This window comes from Strix uralensis, chromosome 1 (genome assembly GCF_047716275.1).
Source record: "Strix uralensis isolate ZFMK-TIS-50842 chromosome 1, bStrUra1, whole genome shotgun sequence".
Lineage (NCBI taxonomy): Eukaryota > Metazoa > Chordata > Aves > Strigiformes > Strigidae > Strix > Strix uralensis.
This window is the reverse complement of record NC_133972.1, coordinates 60,760,124-60,774,756: the sequence shown is the minus strand read 5'-3', so window position 1 is coordinate 60,774,756 and position 14,633 is coordinate 60,760,124. Positions and strand designations below refer to the sequence as shown.

At 35.3% G+C, this 14,633-nt stretch overlaps 1 protein-coding gene across 1 annotated transcript in view; it reads right to left on the bottom strand.

The window, feature by feature from the left end:
- The window catches only part of NCAPG2 (non-SMC condensin II complex subunit G2), a 52,250-nt gene that overhangs the window by 14,222 nt on the left and 23,395 nt on the right, over positions 1-14,633 (bottom strand). The window contains exons 11-21 of the mRNA XM_074868515.1: positions 13,825-13,950; positions 12,763-12,942; positions 11,554-11,706; positions 7,933-8,155; positions 6,588-6,700; positions 5,920-6,093; positions 3,532-3,602; positions 3,107-3,260; positions 2,761-2,934; positions 2,158-2,274; positions 1,895-2,038 (exon numbers count right to left, since the gene is read on the bottom strand). Coding sequence (XP_074724616.1) covers positions 1,895-2,038; positions 2,158-2,274; positions 2,761-2,934; positions 3,107-3,260; positions 3,532-3,602; positions 5,920-6,093; positions 6,588-6,700; positions 7,933-8,155; positions 11,554-11,706; positions 12,763-12,942; positions 13,825-13,950 — 1,629 coding nt within the window. The remainder of the gene's footprint in view (positions 1-1,894; positions 2,039-2,157; positions 2,275-2,760; positions 2,935-3,106; positions 3,261-3,531; positions 3,603-5,919; positions 6,094-6,587; positions 6,701-7,932; positions 8,156-11,553; positions 11,707-12,762; positions 12,943-13,824; positions 13,951-14,633) is intronic.

Genomic DNA, 14,633 nt, shown 5'->3' with positions numbered 1-14,633 from the left:
CAGTGGCCTAAAGAGAACGGCCCCCCAGTGAATCCCAGTGCCCATGACAGCAAGTGCAAAATTGAGTAACAGACCAAAGCAGAGAAGGAAGGGTGAAATGGGAAGAATGGGATGTATCATGGGGAAAGCGCTAAAGAAATGTAAGCAAAAAAAGAAGAGACACCCCAGTTCCCTCTCATATACAACAGTATTAAAGAAGCAACTGTAATTGTTGTGTTATTATGGATATTTTGGGACAAACTAGATCCACTTTTAATGCCAGCATTGTTACCAAATATACACTCCAAAGAATTAAAAAGCACAATCAATCTCATTCCAATAAAAAACAGTATATAAGGTGAGAAGCATACAGGAGCTGCTTAACAAGCATGTGGCTTATTAGAGGAGATGCAAGAGGCCTGGATTCAATTCTTGACTTCCAGACAAGTCACATCAGTCTTTACACCTCAGTTTCTTCTCTGGAAATAATGAGGCAAATGGACTTTAAGATCTAGTAGTAAAGATCATTGTGTTTCATTATTGGCTAGTAAAGTATTATGTCAGATGGGTCTACAGTGACAAATACCTATCTTAATTGCTTATCAATAAAGTTTCATTTTCATTTTGTATTCAAAATTAGGAAATTGATCATAAACATTCTGGTAATACTCATAAAGATTCCTTATTTTCTGTCTTGTCTTTCTATAAGGTTTAGTTTTGTACCTCCACGCTTTTGAAAAATAGCCACAGAAGAGTTATGATATGCATACTAAATTTTTTATTCAGAGAGAAGAGACAGTAGCATATAAAACACACCAGAAACCTGTACCAGGAACAACTACAACACTTGTTTGAGTTTACTGTCTCTTTAGACTTTTCAAAAAGCCATTTGGCTGCAGCAGTGAGGTTTAGTATAAGACTGACGTCCTCATTATTAAATTCCCAGGTAACTCACACCCTACGTCTCTGCTGACTTCCAAACATAGGTTCTATGGGACTCAGCACTAGAATGAAGCATACTGAATTCCTCAAGGCATAATTTCAACTATTTCTTTTGGGAAAGCAGGAAAGAAAGAAAGGAAGGAAGCAAGCAAGCAAGCAAACATGATTAGATCTAAATCCTCTCTCATAATCAGACCATCTTCCTGATCCTCTAAGTCATCCTCTATTGTGCTATTCAACACAATGTATGCAGCTGCAGTCATTCTGTCATTTCCCGGATCTTCTACGCTACAGAACAGGCTACTAAGTGCTAGCATACCACGCAAGTATACCCTTGTCTTCAGCAACTAATTTTCTTCTCATTTTCAGAACTGAGATTCAGTGACAATCTTAACTCTATGCTAAGGCACTTTTCATAAAGCAGCATAAACATTACCTTTATTTAATATGGGGGATGAGAGACTGAGGACAAGAATTACTTGTTAGAAACCTAAAATTTGGGAGAGCCAGGTTACATCACCTGCTGTGCTAGAAATTTCTTGAGTGGACATTTTCACACGTGTGAAACATAAAACGTGTTCCATCCTCTCACTTCAACAGATATAATGAGAATATATATTATGCACTGGTAGTTGAAAAAATTCTAGATAAAAACAAGGTATTGTTGACTCCAACTACTTCATTTAATTGCTAGGATATGTGCAATTACATTTATATATTTTTGCATTTATAAAATATAAAGGTTACAAGTAAACTCAAAGTGATTTTAAAAAGAGTATGTGATTTTAAGCAGTCGAAAGAATAGCAAAAGCAAAAACTGTAACCTCAAAACAGTCAGGACTGTGTTTCATTAGCTCATTCGCTTGCTGCGCTCCAAAAACACCACTGCACTATGTTTGTCAGTATACAGTTCCTACATATACGGCTTTTCAGATTAGCAGTAGTTTGACTTATATTATAAGAAACCTCTAACCTGGGTAATTAATTCAGAAACACTACTGTTTTTTGAAATGCCATCCTCTTGATCACTTGCTAGCATAAAAGGTAAAACTTGACTTTCTATCCAAGCACCTGTCTCCTTCAGAAGTGAGAGATAATCTTTTCCTTCTTCAGAAAACTGGAAGAAAAAAAAAAAAAATTAGTTTACCAATTGTCTTTCCAATTCTTTTAGAATTTCCTTATACTGTCAGCTGGTTTATACTGAAAAAAGTTCATGCTGAAAAGATATAACCATACCTTGTTCTGAAGATGAATACTCAACCTGCAAAAGAGGCTGAAGGCTCTTAGGCCAGTTGCTTGATTGCAGCTACCAGAACCTGCATCAGTTGCTTTCAGAATTGAGACAAGAACTTCCTGAAATATCAAGGTTTACATTTATATTTTCCAGAAAATCCTTTCAAATGTTTCTTTTCTCAACAGCTTTAAACAAAAGATTTAAAGAAAAAATAAAATAAAAAATCCTCAAACCCAAGAAACCAGCAGGCATAGTTTCATTTACTTTCATTTTGCAATGCCATAACTTATTTTCAGACTACTCCTTATATGTACATTGTTAAATCAGGTCACCTAAAACTGCTCAACACTAGATCACAAAAATTTTGAGACACCTAAAAATGACAAGCTGGTTAAAATCTGCCATCTATAAACAATTCTGAACTAATATACTTCTACTTTAGAACATTTGTTCGAAGTACAACTCAAAAGAAAAACTTTTTTATAGAGGGGAAGAGGGGATCATGAATCTTATTTATTTATTCTTGCAGGCCTTTAATTTGACTCAGGCAATATATGATGTTATGCACTCTTTCATAAGACTGTTTATGACGAGGAAAATACTACCTTTGCAGCACTGAGAATTTTCAAAAGCTTCTCCAGTTTCTTTTTAGGAACAGAAAGTAGGTAATCACGATTAACAGGATGAGTCAATAAATATTCAATGTAATCAACTGCTAATTCTGGCTTCGATTCCTGTGTTACACGGACACGTACTCTCCGTTCAGACGTTTGAATACTCTAACCAAGAAGAAAGCACAAAACCAGTACAATAGTGTTAGTATCTTACTTTACAACTAATTCCAAAGCAGAATAATATGGCATTAAACAGGCTTCTTCTATTAAAAAAAAAGGCATGATGCCTTTATGTAATTAGAAATTCCTTAATTCTTTGATCTATGCAAATGCACACCTTTCTTGGGGTTAGCGTGTCAGACAACCAATCACAGGCTAATTCCATAATATGTCCCACTTGACCCCAGCGACACATGCAGTCTATCAGGGATGAATATTTGTTTTGGTCAGCTCCACTGTCAATATTTCTGAGTCTGGAGATCACACCACAGCTTAAAAGAGAACAAACAAACACACAAAGAGATGCATTACCTTTACATCCATAAGTGCAGAAATAATTGAAAGAAAGTCAACAGGTATAACACCAAAAAAGATCCACCAGTGGCTCAAAGACATATTTGCACCTCACAAATTTTACTAACTTATCAAATTTGTTTAGTGGATTAATTTATTTAAATGGGCATTTAATACATCAAGTTGTGAAAAATTAAATACAGTCAAGAAGAGATATTTGTCATTCATATTTTGATTTTAAAATAGTACCTGAATGTAGGAATAGCAGCAGGGGGCATAAAGGATGCCAGAATAACCAATGGAGCCATGCAACGCTCATCCTAGGATAAAAAAAGTATAATACATAATCATAGAATCACAGAATCATCTAGGTTGGAAAAGACCTTGAAGATCATCCAGTCCAACCATTAACGTAACATTGACAGTTCCCAACTACACCATATCCCTCAGCGCTATGTTGACTCTACTCTTAAACACCTCCAGGGATGGGGACTCCACCACCTCCCTGGGCAGCCCATTCCAACGCCTAACAACCCGTTCTGTAAAGAAATACTTCCTAATATCCAGTCTAAACCTTCCCTGGCACAACTTGAGGCCATTCCCTCTTGTCCTGTCACTTGTAACTTGGTTAAAGAGACTCATCCCCAGCTCTCTGCAACCTCCTTTCAGGTAGTTGTAGAGGGCGATGAGGTCTCCCCTCAGCCTCCTCTTCTCCAGACTGAACACCCCCAGTTCCCTCAGCCGCTCCTCGTACGACGTGTGCTCCAGACCCTTCACCAGCTTCGTTGCCCTTCTCTGGACACGCTTCAGTAATTCAATGTCCTTTTTGTAGTGAGGGGCCCAAAAGTGAACATGGTAATCGAGGTGCAGCCTCACCAGGGCCGAGTACAGGGGTAAGATGTACATGTACAGGTACACACATGCACACAAAACTAAAGAAAGTACTGGAAAAGTATGAGTAAATTATTGCAAAATAAGGATTTCCCTTTTTTCACTAGAAATGGAACTGAAAGAATCTCATAACATGTGGCTTGCAATCTGAAACTTCTGATTTCTATTCTCCGAGGTCAATTATCAATTACCTTATCATTCAGCTTTCTGACAAACTGTCAGAACAGCTACCATGAATAATTAAGGCTCCATTAGATTAATAACCATTGCAAAGGAAGTAAGAGCTCTAGCTTACATTTTCTTTCTAGTAGTGGCTAATATTTAATTGCACAATCATGACACCATCTCACTTCTCTCAAGTAACTGGTGCCTTAAATGAATATTCATTCACATCAGAAATTTATAAAAAAAACTCTAAAGGAAAGGGTGCTCATATAACAATGGTAATGTAAAATGCACTATAAATCGTTACAACACATCATAATACAAGGTCTAGACCATGACATAGTCTCACTCAGGTTATACAGAAACCAATCTATATGAAAGACTCTTCAAAAATGTATGTCCAAGCTTCATGAATACAATCAAGTGAAATTACTTACTTAGACATTTGAAGATCTAAAACCTTTTAAACATGATTTTTAAAAAAACACTTAAAAATACATTTCTAGCTTTTCAAGAAAGAGACATGCTGCTTCAATCTGTAGTCTTTTAGAAACTAAGCCTCTGATGACAGGTGTTTTTAGATCCAAGCTGCTTACTCACTGTAAGAATATCAAAGTCAAAGAGGTTGCTCACTAAAGCTGAATATCTTGTCTGCTCACCAGAATCTGGTACATCCTCTACCAAAAAAGATTTGGAGTGTCTGACAACTTTCAAATGCTTTCAGGGTAGAGAAAGCACTTGGTATATCTGTGCTGCAGAATATTATGTAGCAAGGAATTACTTTCCACTTCCTGATTACTCAAGCAAACCTGAATGTGGTTAAGTATAACAGCCAGCATAACTCAGTATACTGCAGCATAAAAGCCATAAACAAAAAAATGACATCCAGTAGATAATCCTTCCAAATGCACTACAGGGTGCAGCAGATACTATTAGCCACTATCAAAAGATAGCATCCTGAAAAATAACACTAGAACAATTAAACAGATCAAGGAGACTGAAAATATGAAAATTACTGGTTTTAATTAATTGCTTATATCAAACCCAAACAATAAATAAGCGCATCAAAAGATCATTAGAGAGTAGAATCAAATTAGCAGAAACCAATCACAAGAAAGTGAAAAAGGAGCCTCAGCTGCTTCAGCTGTCTGCTCCAGCAGCTGGATCATAATAAGAAGCAGTGGGGGTGGAAGAGTTTGGGCGGGGGGGAGTGGGTAGGAAAACATGTGGACTGTCATGTACACTGTGTATTTATTCTGCAATGGCACATATTCAGTTACAGATTTCCAAAAGTTCCAAAAACATTCAAAAGAATGGAATCCTGTAAAAACTTTACAAAGAGAGCAATTTATTGCACAAGCATTTCTGTGTTGACTATTTAGATAATGGTTCATCAGTCAGATATTGCAATTGACAGCTTCTACCCATTTGTGGAATTCCAAGAAATTTGCTATTGTTTATGGTTTACAGCAACAATGAAAAAGAATGCTTAATGCCATGAAAATAGATAAAAGACATAACACATGAAAGCAGCTGAAGAAAATACTAAGCACTTAACAGGAAAATCTAGGCTTTCTTTACCTTAAATACTTTAAAATATTCAGGAAGTACAGAAGAAAATTTTCTGATAGCATAATCTTTGGCATCTTGATTGTGATCTAGTGCTTTGTGGATACTTCTCCAGAGTATTACAGTAATCTCCAATAAACTTGCCATGCTGGCCACATCATTTATTGACAACACATTATTCAACACCTGAAATACAAACACTTAGATGATATTACGTATTATACTCTCAAATATAAATTTAGGTTACAATAAGGTTTAAAAAAACCCTGAAAATCCTTCTATTCATTTCAAAAAGGCATTGTGCTTGTTGCAGAACATGAATTCCATGATTCAGTCTTAGTGTGTGTATATATATATATGTATATATAACAAGTCATTTTGCAACATTAATTTTTTGAATAATGTAATTGCAAAACCAAACATTTATAATTAGTACTGGAATTAGGGAAGTATTCATTTAAAATATGCTTTATATTCCTCCTATCTTATTCTAGCTACTTTACCAAATTTCTCCTATTGCAGGGTGTGAAAACACCATAATGGCAGTTCTTCCCTTCTAATTCCACAGATGCCCAAGTGCTTTCCTTTAGATTTCTGTCGTATCGTTAACTGCCTATGTCTCAAATTAAGCACCACAGAAAAAGCATTACCAGAACTTATCATAAAGTGGACTTTCTTACACTTGTATTCTCCTTTTCACTTTCATCATCATCATTGCTATCATGAAGACTCTCTTTCACTGCTTTCTGGATGCAGGCATTCAAGCAGCGCCGAATAGTAAGCATCAATTTAGCTACATTTAAATATAATAAGAATAAATTAGACATTTACTATTTGTTAAGAATGTTGCTAGTAAATACTTCTAATGTAATGCTGGAAAGCCAGTCTGAAAAAGCAGGCAACAGAACCAGAAATAACTAGGAAAAAAGGAAAAAATTTCCTGGTAAAAGGAAATGGAAAAATGTAAAAATGTTTTATATCCTCAAGTATGAAGAAGTAATGGCAACATTATCATCAGGTTCTGTGATTTTATTGTTAAAAAAGTCTCCTAAAAACACCCACAACAACCACCACCTTATCAAACCAGGAACAGAGGAAGCTCCCACAACTCCTACATTCATTTGGCATAGCTATTCATTTAATGACCTATGTTCAATAACACATCCCCTCCAAAGTTAATTCCAATTATTTATAAAAGATGTAGTAGGCTAACCATTGCACTCCTTAATGAGGAACTCATCTCTAGATAAAAATGAAAGGGTTATGTCCACTCTGGTGAAAGGATGACTAGCTGAAATACACTAGTACAGGTTACTTCAAAACTACCTTACCAAGGTAATCAGTCAAGGCTCAATGGCTTGGGCATTTTACCCAAGTCATTCCATGCTGACTACTTTGTTTTTATAATAGCAGAACTCCTCTGAAACAAAATTTTCCTGATTTTACTTGCTTCTTGGTTACTTTTATAAAAAGCAGCGATACCCTCTGCATACACTTTTCACTGAAAGTTTCTGAAGCTTTTAATAGGAAGGACAGCTTTTTAGATTTTCTCTGAGCAACTTGAAAACACTGCTATCCACAAATCCCAGATAATCAGATTATCAGACATAAATATTTTTCACCTTCTATAGAATCTTCCACATAAAGATCTCAAATCACTTGAGGAACCAGAGTATTTCATTTCACTATTTCTGCATGATAAATAAATATTAACTTAGATAGTTAGTACATGTGAGGAGAAAGAGGAAAAAAAGAGTCCAGATAACAACGCTGGCTAGAGAGTTGTTATCTCTACCTACAGCATCTAAGAGCAGAAACAAAAAGCTTTGGTCTCTTCGTTTTTGAAAAAGCTTACGACTCTTGTCAGCAGGGTTCATTGCTGGTGTCAAGAATTTCAAAAACTACAAACTAACACTATATTAAAAACAAAAGATCTAGCAACCACTGTTAGAGAAAAAAAATAAAAAGCTATTACATGGTGTGATACTAGTTATTTCCAAAGATTCATAAGGTTTTATACTTTACCTATATTGGTGGGGGCAGTATATTCATAAGCATATTGATAGAACTTTCTAGCTGCTGCTGAATTCATCTGGATTAGAGTAACACAGCGCTCACACCACACATCCTCAGTTTGGTTAATGGGAAAGAAAGAGTTGAATAAGAGATTCACTATGCGTCGTGACACAGGCCGTGAATCAACTTCCAGGCGAGTCAGAAGATGCTCCATGGGACAGATTTTCCAGAACTTTTTAAAATGAGAAAAAGATATTAAAGGAGTTAAAAAAAGAGGAAAACCCAATTACCTTTATTAAATGTTGTCCACATCAAAAGTATCAACAAATATAAATCGCATTTACCAGAAAAGCATGAGCATTTTTAATTTTTACCAAAATATGAGCATTTACTTGAGGTCACATATTGCTGCAACAACACTACTTTTACTGTTCTGATGCACCTCTAAATCTCCCGGTATCTCTGATAGACTGGTAAAATTCTGGTTCTAGCAATTCTAGCTCAATATACCTGCAATGCTAATGCAATTAGGGCAATTGCAGGGAAGAACTGTTTACTCTACAAGGATAGCACCACAAAATATAATTAATTGTCATTATATGCCATGTTTCATATTCTTGTCAGAGCACAAAGTAGGACCAAACTATCTACAAGTACAGTATAGGCCCTAAAAATCTGTATAGAACAAGACCCTTTCCAAAATCATCCCAAAAGAGAAATGCATCCCGTTGTCAGCAGAGCTCTAGCTTATTTGCAACACAGTAATCAAAGGCTGTGAAATTCAGAAAGAAAAAACAGCTTGTTATGCCAGCAGTAATACTACTCACATCTTGAATTAATTATGCTGTGCACTTTCAGATAAAAAAAAGAAAAACCCACATCCAAAAAAAAAAAAAAAAAGGGTTTCTTGGCATTGAAAAATATTATTTTATTCCTCAGCAGAAAATATTTGAGGCAGCTAATTACTCTGTGATTTCAAACTATGGGCATCCCTGCTAGAATTGTCATAAAAAGAAGGTCCTTCAAGTAAGCATTACAGTAACCCCAGGACTTACCAGAGATACTTATCACAGTTTTTAAATAAAAAGGAATTTACTGACAAAATATCTAACACTTACTAGGATTTTTTTTTTCTTTTTAGTAAAGCTGATCTTTCCTTTAAAAGATCTGAATCTTTTACATAAAAATAAAGGACAGAGTAGATGGAAGATATCCATTATGCCTAAAGAATAAATTTATACCTAAAAAAAATCCTGATGTTCAGAATTATCGTTCTCCTGTCTTTAATGGCAGCACATTCAGAACAATTCAAGAAAGCCAAAAAGATTGTTTGCTTGAACTTTCATACTGAATGACAAATAACTTTCAAACAAGAATTTTTACATTTAACAGCAGCATGAATACTTTGTTTTTAAAAGACTGTACACAAAGTAGCAACATTAAAAAAATCAATTTAAAGCATTTTTGATATTGAATACAAGTTAAAAAAAGCTTTGTTGTATTTTACTATACAGATAACTGATATTAATGGATCAAATCATTACTGTAGGTACCAGTTCTTTAAATCATACTTGTATATCATATCTTATGAGGAGTTCAAACTCAGCACGAGAGGTGCTGAGTGCCTGTGAGGTTACAGAATGATGTAGAAATTAATACTAAAAAATACATAAGATTATAAAAGTGACATGTAATCAGATTATCAGAGGAATATGCTTTTTGAGTATTTTTAAAATAATAAATAATAAGAATATGACCGAAATCCTGATTAAGATTTCAGAGTCCAACACTTTCAGCAACAGTTCTGTGATCTGTTGTTTCTGCTGATTCTATGAACCAAGTGATACATCTCCTAAAACACAGGCACCATCAGTGTGAGGTCCAGTGTCACAGTGATACTTCTGCTGTTTTACCTCAGATTTACCTGGCTTTAGAACCTGCTGAACCAGAGACTTCAGGAAAAAAAGCTATCTTTTAGATTCTGAAGCTACCTTTTTAACTCTGAATTGCCTCCTACAGTTATCTCCAATAATCTTAACAGCCAGAACCAACTGTCTAAGTAAAGGTACAGCTGCACATTGTTAATCTCAGGAAATCTGTAAACATTACAGGATCCTGCTGGAAATTTTTCATGCTGACAGCCTGAGTGATAATACCTTGTACTTGCAGTGTTTGTCTTCATTTCACATATTCTGTGGACTTTGCCTAATCAATGCATTGAGGTATGTATTATGGAATTACCAAACTTGCTGTTGCGTTATTATAATCCTTATCCTGAACCTATGTACAAGAAGCCGAAAGCTCTCAATTCTAATATCACCTCCCGTTTATCTTCTCTTCTGAGCATATTCTGGGGAATTTGGAAGATACTGAAGTCGTCTAATCTCAACATATATGTCTTTGAGGTCCTGTCATCAAAGCTGGAATGCACACATTTGGCAAGTAAGTAGTTCTTGTGTTAGGGATAGTTATGTTCCTTGAGCACTGAAGCATTAAAAACCTGACAAACCAAGTATTTATTTAATCCTCTCCTGAAGAAGAGACACATACCTCTGACTTCACACAGTCCATGTGCCTAGCACAAGATAAGCATGTCCTGATAATTAGGCTTAGCAAGAGACAAAAACATGATTAATATAAAATATAAAATTGACATTAGGAAACCATTAACAGCAGAGAGTGGAGAAGGAGCTCAAAGATGCTATAATGCCTAAGACTGGACAGTATCACCCTAAGTAAGAGTCCACAGCAGGACAGAAATGCATAAATCACAATAAAAAGATACAAAATCCCGAAGGACATGCCCACAAAAGGCAAGTAGAAATTATAAAACTAGGTAAATAAAAGTAAAAAAGCAATTCGATAAAGGCGTTAAGCATTTAGAAGGTAAGAGACACCTGATTTGAGCTAGCCAGCGGGGAAGGGTGGCTGTACCTGCCGCTCTGCCCTGGCATGGCCACGAGAGGGCAGGGAAGACAGAAACATGCTGACGAAAGGTCTGCTGAGCGCCTGTGACACCAGCAGCAACCAGAGGAAAAAGCAGATAAGTACAGAAAGGCCACTGGACCTACTAATCATCCCAAACTAGTCAAAAAGGTGGGGGAGAGGAGAAACGTGTACTTGGCTCAACTAAAAAGCAAACTTTCCAGCATGCCTAGAAACCCTCTGCTGTAGTAATATCCAGCCACAGTACTAACGCCTATGGTTAATTCTTCTGTGAAGAACAGCTATATGGAAAGGTTGAAAGCTCACCAGGACCAGTCACAATTTCTTTGTTTATTTATTTATTTAAAAAGATTTTTCATGGACACCATGATTTCAGCAGAATTCATAAAATCACTGGAAAAAAATATTTTTATACTACTACCTATATTGGGATAAAAACCTTTCAAATAAACAGAAGTGACTAACAGCAACAGAATCTACAAGTCTTAGAAATAAACTCAGTTATATGCTTAAATATATGAAGAAGGGAAAATCTGAAATTAAGAGTATTACTACATTAAGCATGCTTTTTTTTTTTTTTTCCCCTTTTAGGAATCCTGCAGTAGTATCAAAAGGTATTTTTTTTTTAAAAATAAATGTCTTGATTTTATCTCCTTGCTACTTACTAAGTGTCACTTATCCTACCTTAGCAGCCTTGGTAGCCTTAATTTTCAGCAGCATATCAACAAAAGCCACTCGCACTTTCTCTGAATTGTCATGAAGACTGTGTTTCACTGCTGGCAGGAGCTGTTCCAGTAATGGATGACTTAGTTTGTTGTCCAAAATTATTGGTAGGCACTGCAAGAAAAAAAAAAAAATACTAAAAAGAAAATAATTTAAAGAGTAGATTTGAGAAAAGATGTAGCTAAAAATTGATGAACTGGACCATGACACTTCTGAAGTTAAATTAAGTAGGGACACTGAACATGCATATTTTTTCTTGTAATATTCTTTATTAAACATTGCTACGGTTATTTCAGATTTCCAGTGAACTGTGTTCAGTGAGTTCATTTCAGCTGAAGTAGCTTCAGAACTACACTGAGGTCTTGCCTTCTACCTGAGGGCACAGCGTCAAGTACTTTTTGTGATAGCAATACCAGCTCCCTAAAACTCTGCTGATTTCAGATTAAACAGACGTCTTTTTTGACACGTTATTTTTAAGCCAGCACTTTCTGCTTATCCAGTATAGACCCCCAAGCAGCTGCAGTGAGTGGAGCAAGTGAGGATTAACATGAAGATAGCTCCAGTTTAAGGCTGAATTGATGCATACACAAAATCTTTAAGTGAAAATACTGCTTAGGGAGTTCATTTTTCTGTCCAAGCTACTAGTTATTTACCAGATCCCAGAAAGATGTAGATGAACTAATCCTAACATACTGAACAATGCACAGGAGGCCGGCATTCCCAGAGAAACAGTATGTAATTTCATTCACCCAGACCTCAGAAACACAAAGTGGGGTTACAAAATCATAATGGAATCGTGCATGTCTTGGGATAGTTTAAAACCAGTGACATAGAAACATACTGAAACCTGCCTGTGTACATTTTCAAGTCTAAGCATAATTTCTAATAGCTAAAATAACTAAATTATCAGGTCCAAACCATGTATATAAGACTGGAAATGTAAAGTGGTTGAGAATCACAAAGTCAGTCACTATTTTAAAAGGCATTTGTTCATTCCAAATGTGTGGCTTTTATAATACATGTGCAAAACTTGGTGTATTAGGAACTTTATTGCCCAAGTCATTTTGCACAGTAATTTCCTTGACTTAAAGTGGCCTATCCTAGAAACCTCTGCCTCAGCTAAAATATGAAAATACAATAATGATTTTAAATTCAGAAAAAAAGATTTACTTTAAAAACAGAGCATCGAACATCAGCAGATGTTACATCATATGCCAGCTCTCCAGTTAGTTTTTGTAAAAGATCAGCAAGAACTGTTGGAGGAATCATCTCCCAGTATTTGGATGTTATCTGAGTAACTCCAAGTATCCCTGTAGAGCGGACAACTGGATGAGGATCTTCTAAGAGACTCTAAAACAAACAGAAGAATAATAATATGAGTATATGCAATATTGTGCTGTTTGACATTAACCTATCATAAACAAATAACATTCCGTTACCTTTTAATCATTACGCAAATTGTCATACTATGAAAGAACTGTCACAATAAGATTCCCTCAAGGCATTTTATTATACAGCAAACTAGGAAATTTAAATCAGAAGCAAAATTAAGACAAATATTGGCCTTTTTTTTAATTGGACTTTTGAAATATTTTTTTTTTAAATAGCTCACATTAAGTCTTGTATCTGTGACTTAATTAAGAATAATTAAGAATATTTAGACTTCTATTTACATACTTCTATGTAACACTGTTCCTATGCAACAATATAAAGACTTTGAAATTCAATTATGTGATGTTTACATTTTTAAAGACCATACATAGAATTTCCCAAACATTTTCTTAATGAAAATACTATTTTCACCCACCTGCCCCTTCTCACCCACCTAGACTGGTAAAGAGGTTTTTGGGTTTTAGTAATACAGTACTAAACTTCCATGGAAAGCTTGCATATTAAATGTAAAGTTCTCTTCACCAACCCTAGGTTAAGTAAGGATCAAGATCCATTACTCACGCGTCTAGTCTTTCAAAAGCATCTTTCATTCATTAATGAATAACAATTCCAAATACTTCCTTTTCAGAGTTGAAAATGGTGCATGTCATCTGTTGTCAACTAACATACCACAGGAATTTAAAATATTAGTTTATTTTTGTATTTTTGGCATCACAGGCCTGTATTTCCCTATGAATACTACCCAGAAATTCCATAAATTTTAATTGCATCAACAGCTTATTTCTGAGTTAGCTTTGACATAAGTTTCATTTTTAACATTTTAGTTTCACTAAAACTTACAAAAAGTTCTTCAAACTGTTTCTGAATTTCATTGTCCATCTCTTCAGTGTTAAAACTGGGATCACGAACAGGAAAAGCATCAACAAACAAAAATGCTGCATTTGATCGAACTTCTGAGTTTCTGGCCTGTTACAACGAAGGAAAAAGTATTTATTCAGTATGTTACTACTGTTAATATCAAAAGGCATATCCTGTCAAACACTGCTCTCCAATCACTTCTAACAAGTTAGTGTTTTCAATTAAGTAGATGGAAGAGATGAATTTTTAAATGGAAGAACTTACAGTAACATATGATTTCTATTTTTTTTTACCTTACACTTCTGCCCATTCAGTAAAACCAGAGTTATAACTACAAAGAGCTTTCAAAGAATATCAGCTTCAGTGACCCTGCTTTCTGTAATGCTGAATATATTAAAAGCAGTTGGGATTTCTCTTGGTCACCTTAAAGCTCTTGTCAAGAGACGGGTGATTTAATTGAAAAGCTCAAGCTTATTTCTTCAAGAAAACAGTATTTAGAAACTAAGTACCAGCAAGCCTGGAGAGTAACTTATCCAACAGAAACATACTCAGTTCTGCATCTATGCACAGAAGTATCAGAACCATGTTCTGAGCTCCAGGCAGCTCATCAAAAATCAAAGGCAAGCCTCATAACCCTCAAACATTTTACCATTTGTAATAGTTTTCAGTGTGTTATGCTATAAATTTTGCTGGTTGTAGAGTCCCAAATGGAAAGAAAAATGGAAAAAAATGTATATTTAGACACTCAGTGAAAAATAATTGGCCCTGTGGACTCTTAAAGGATAGAAAAA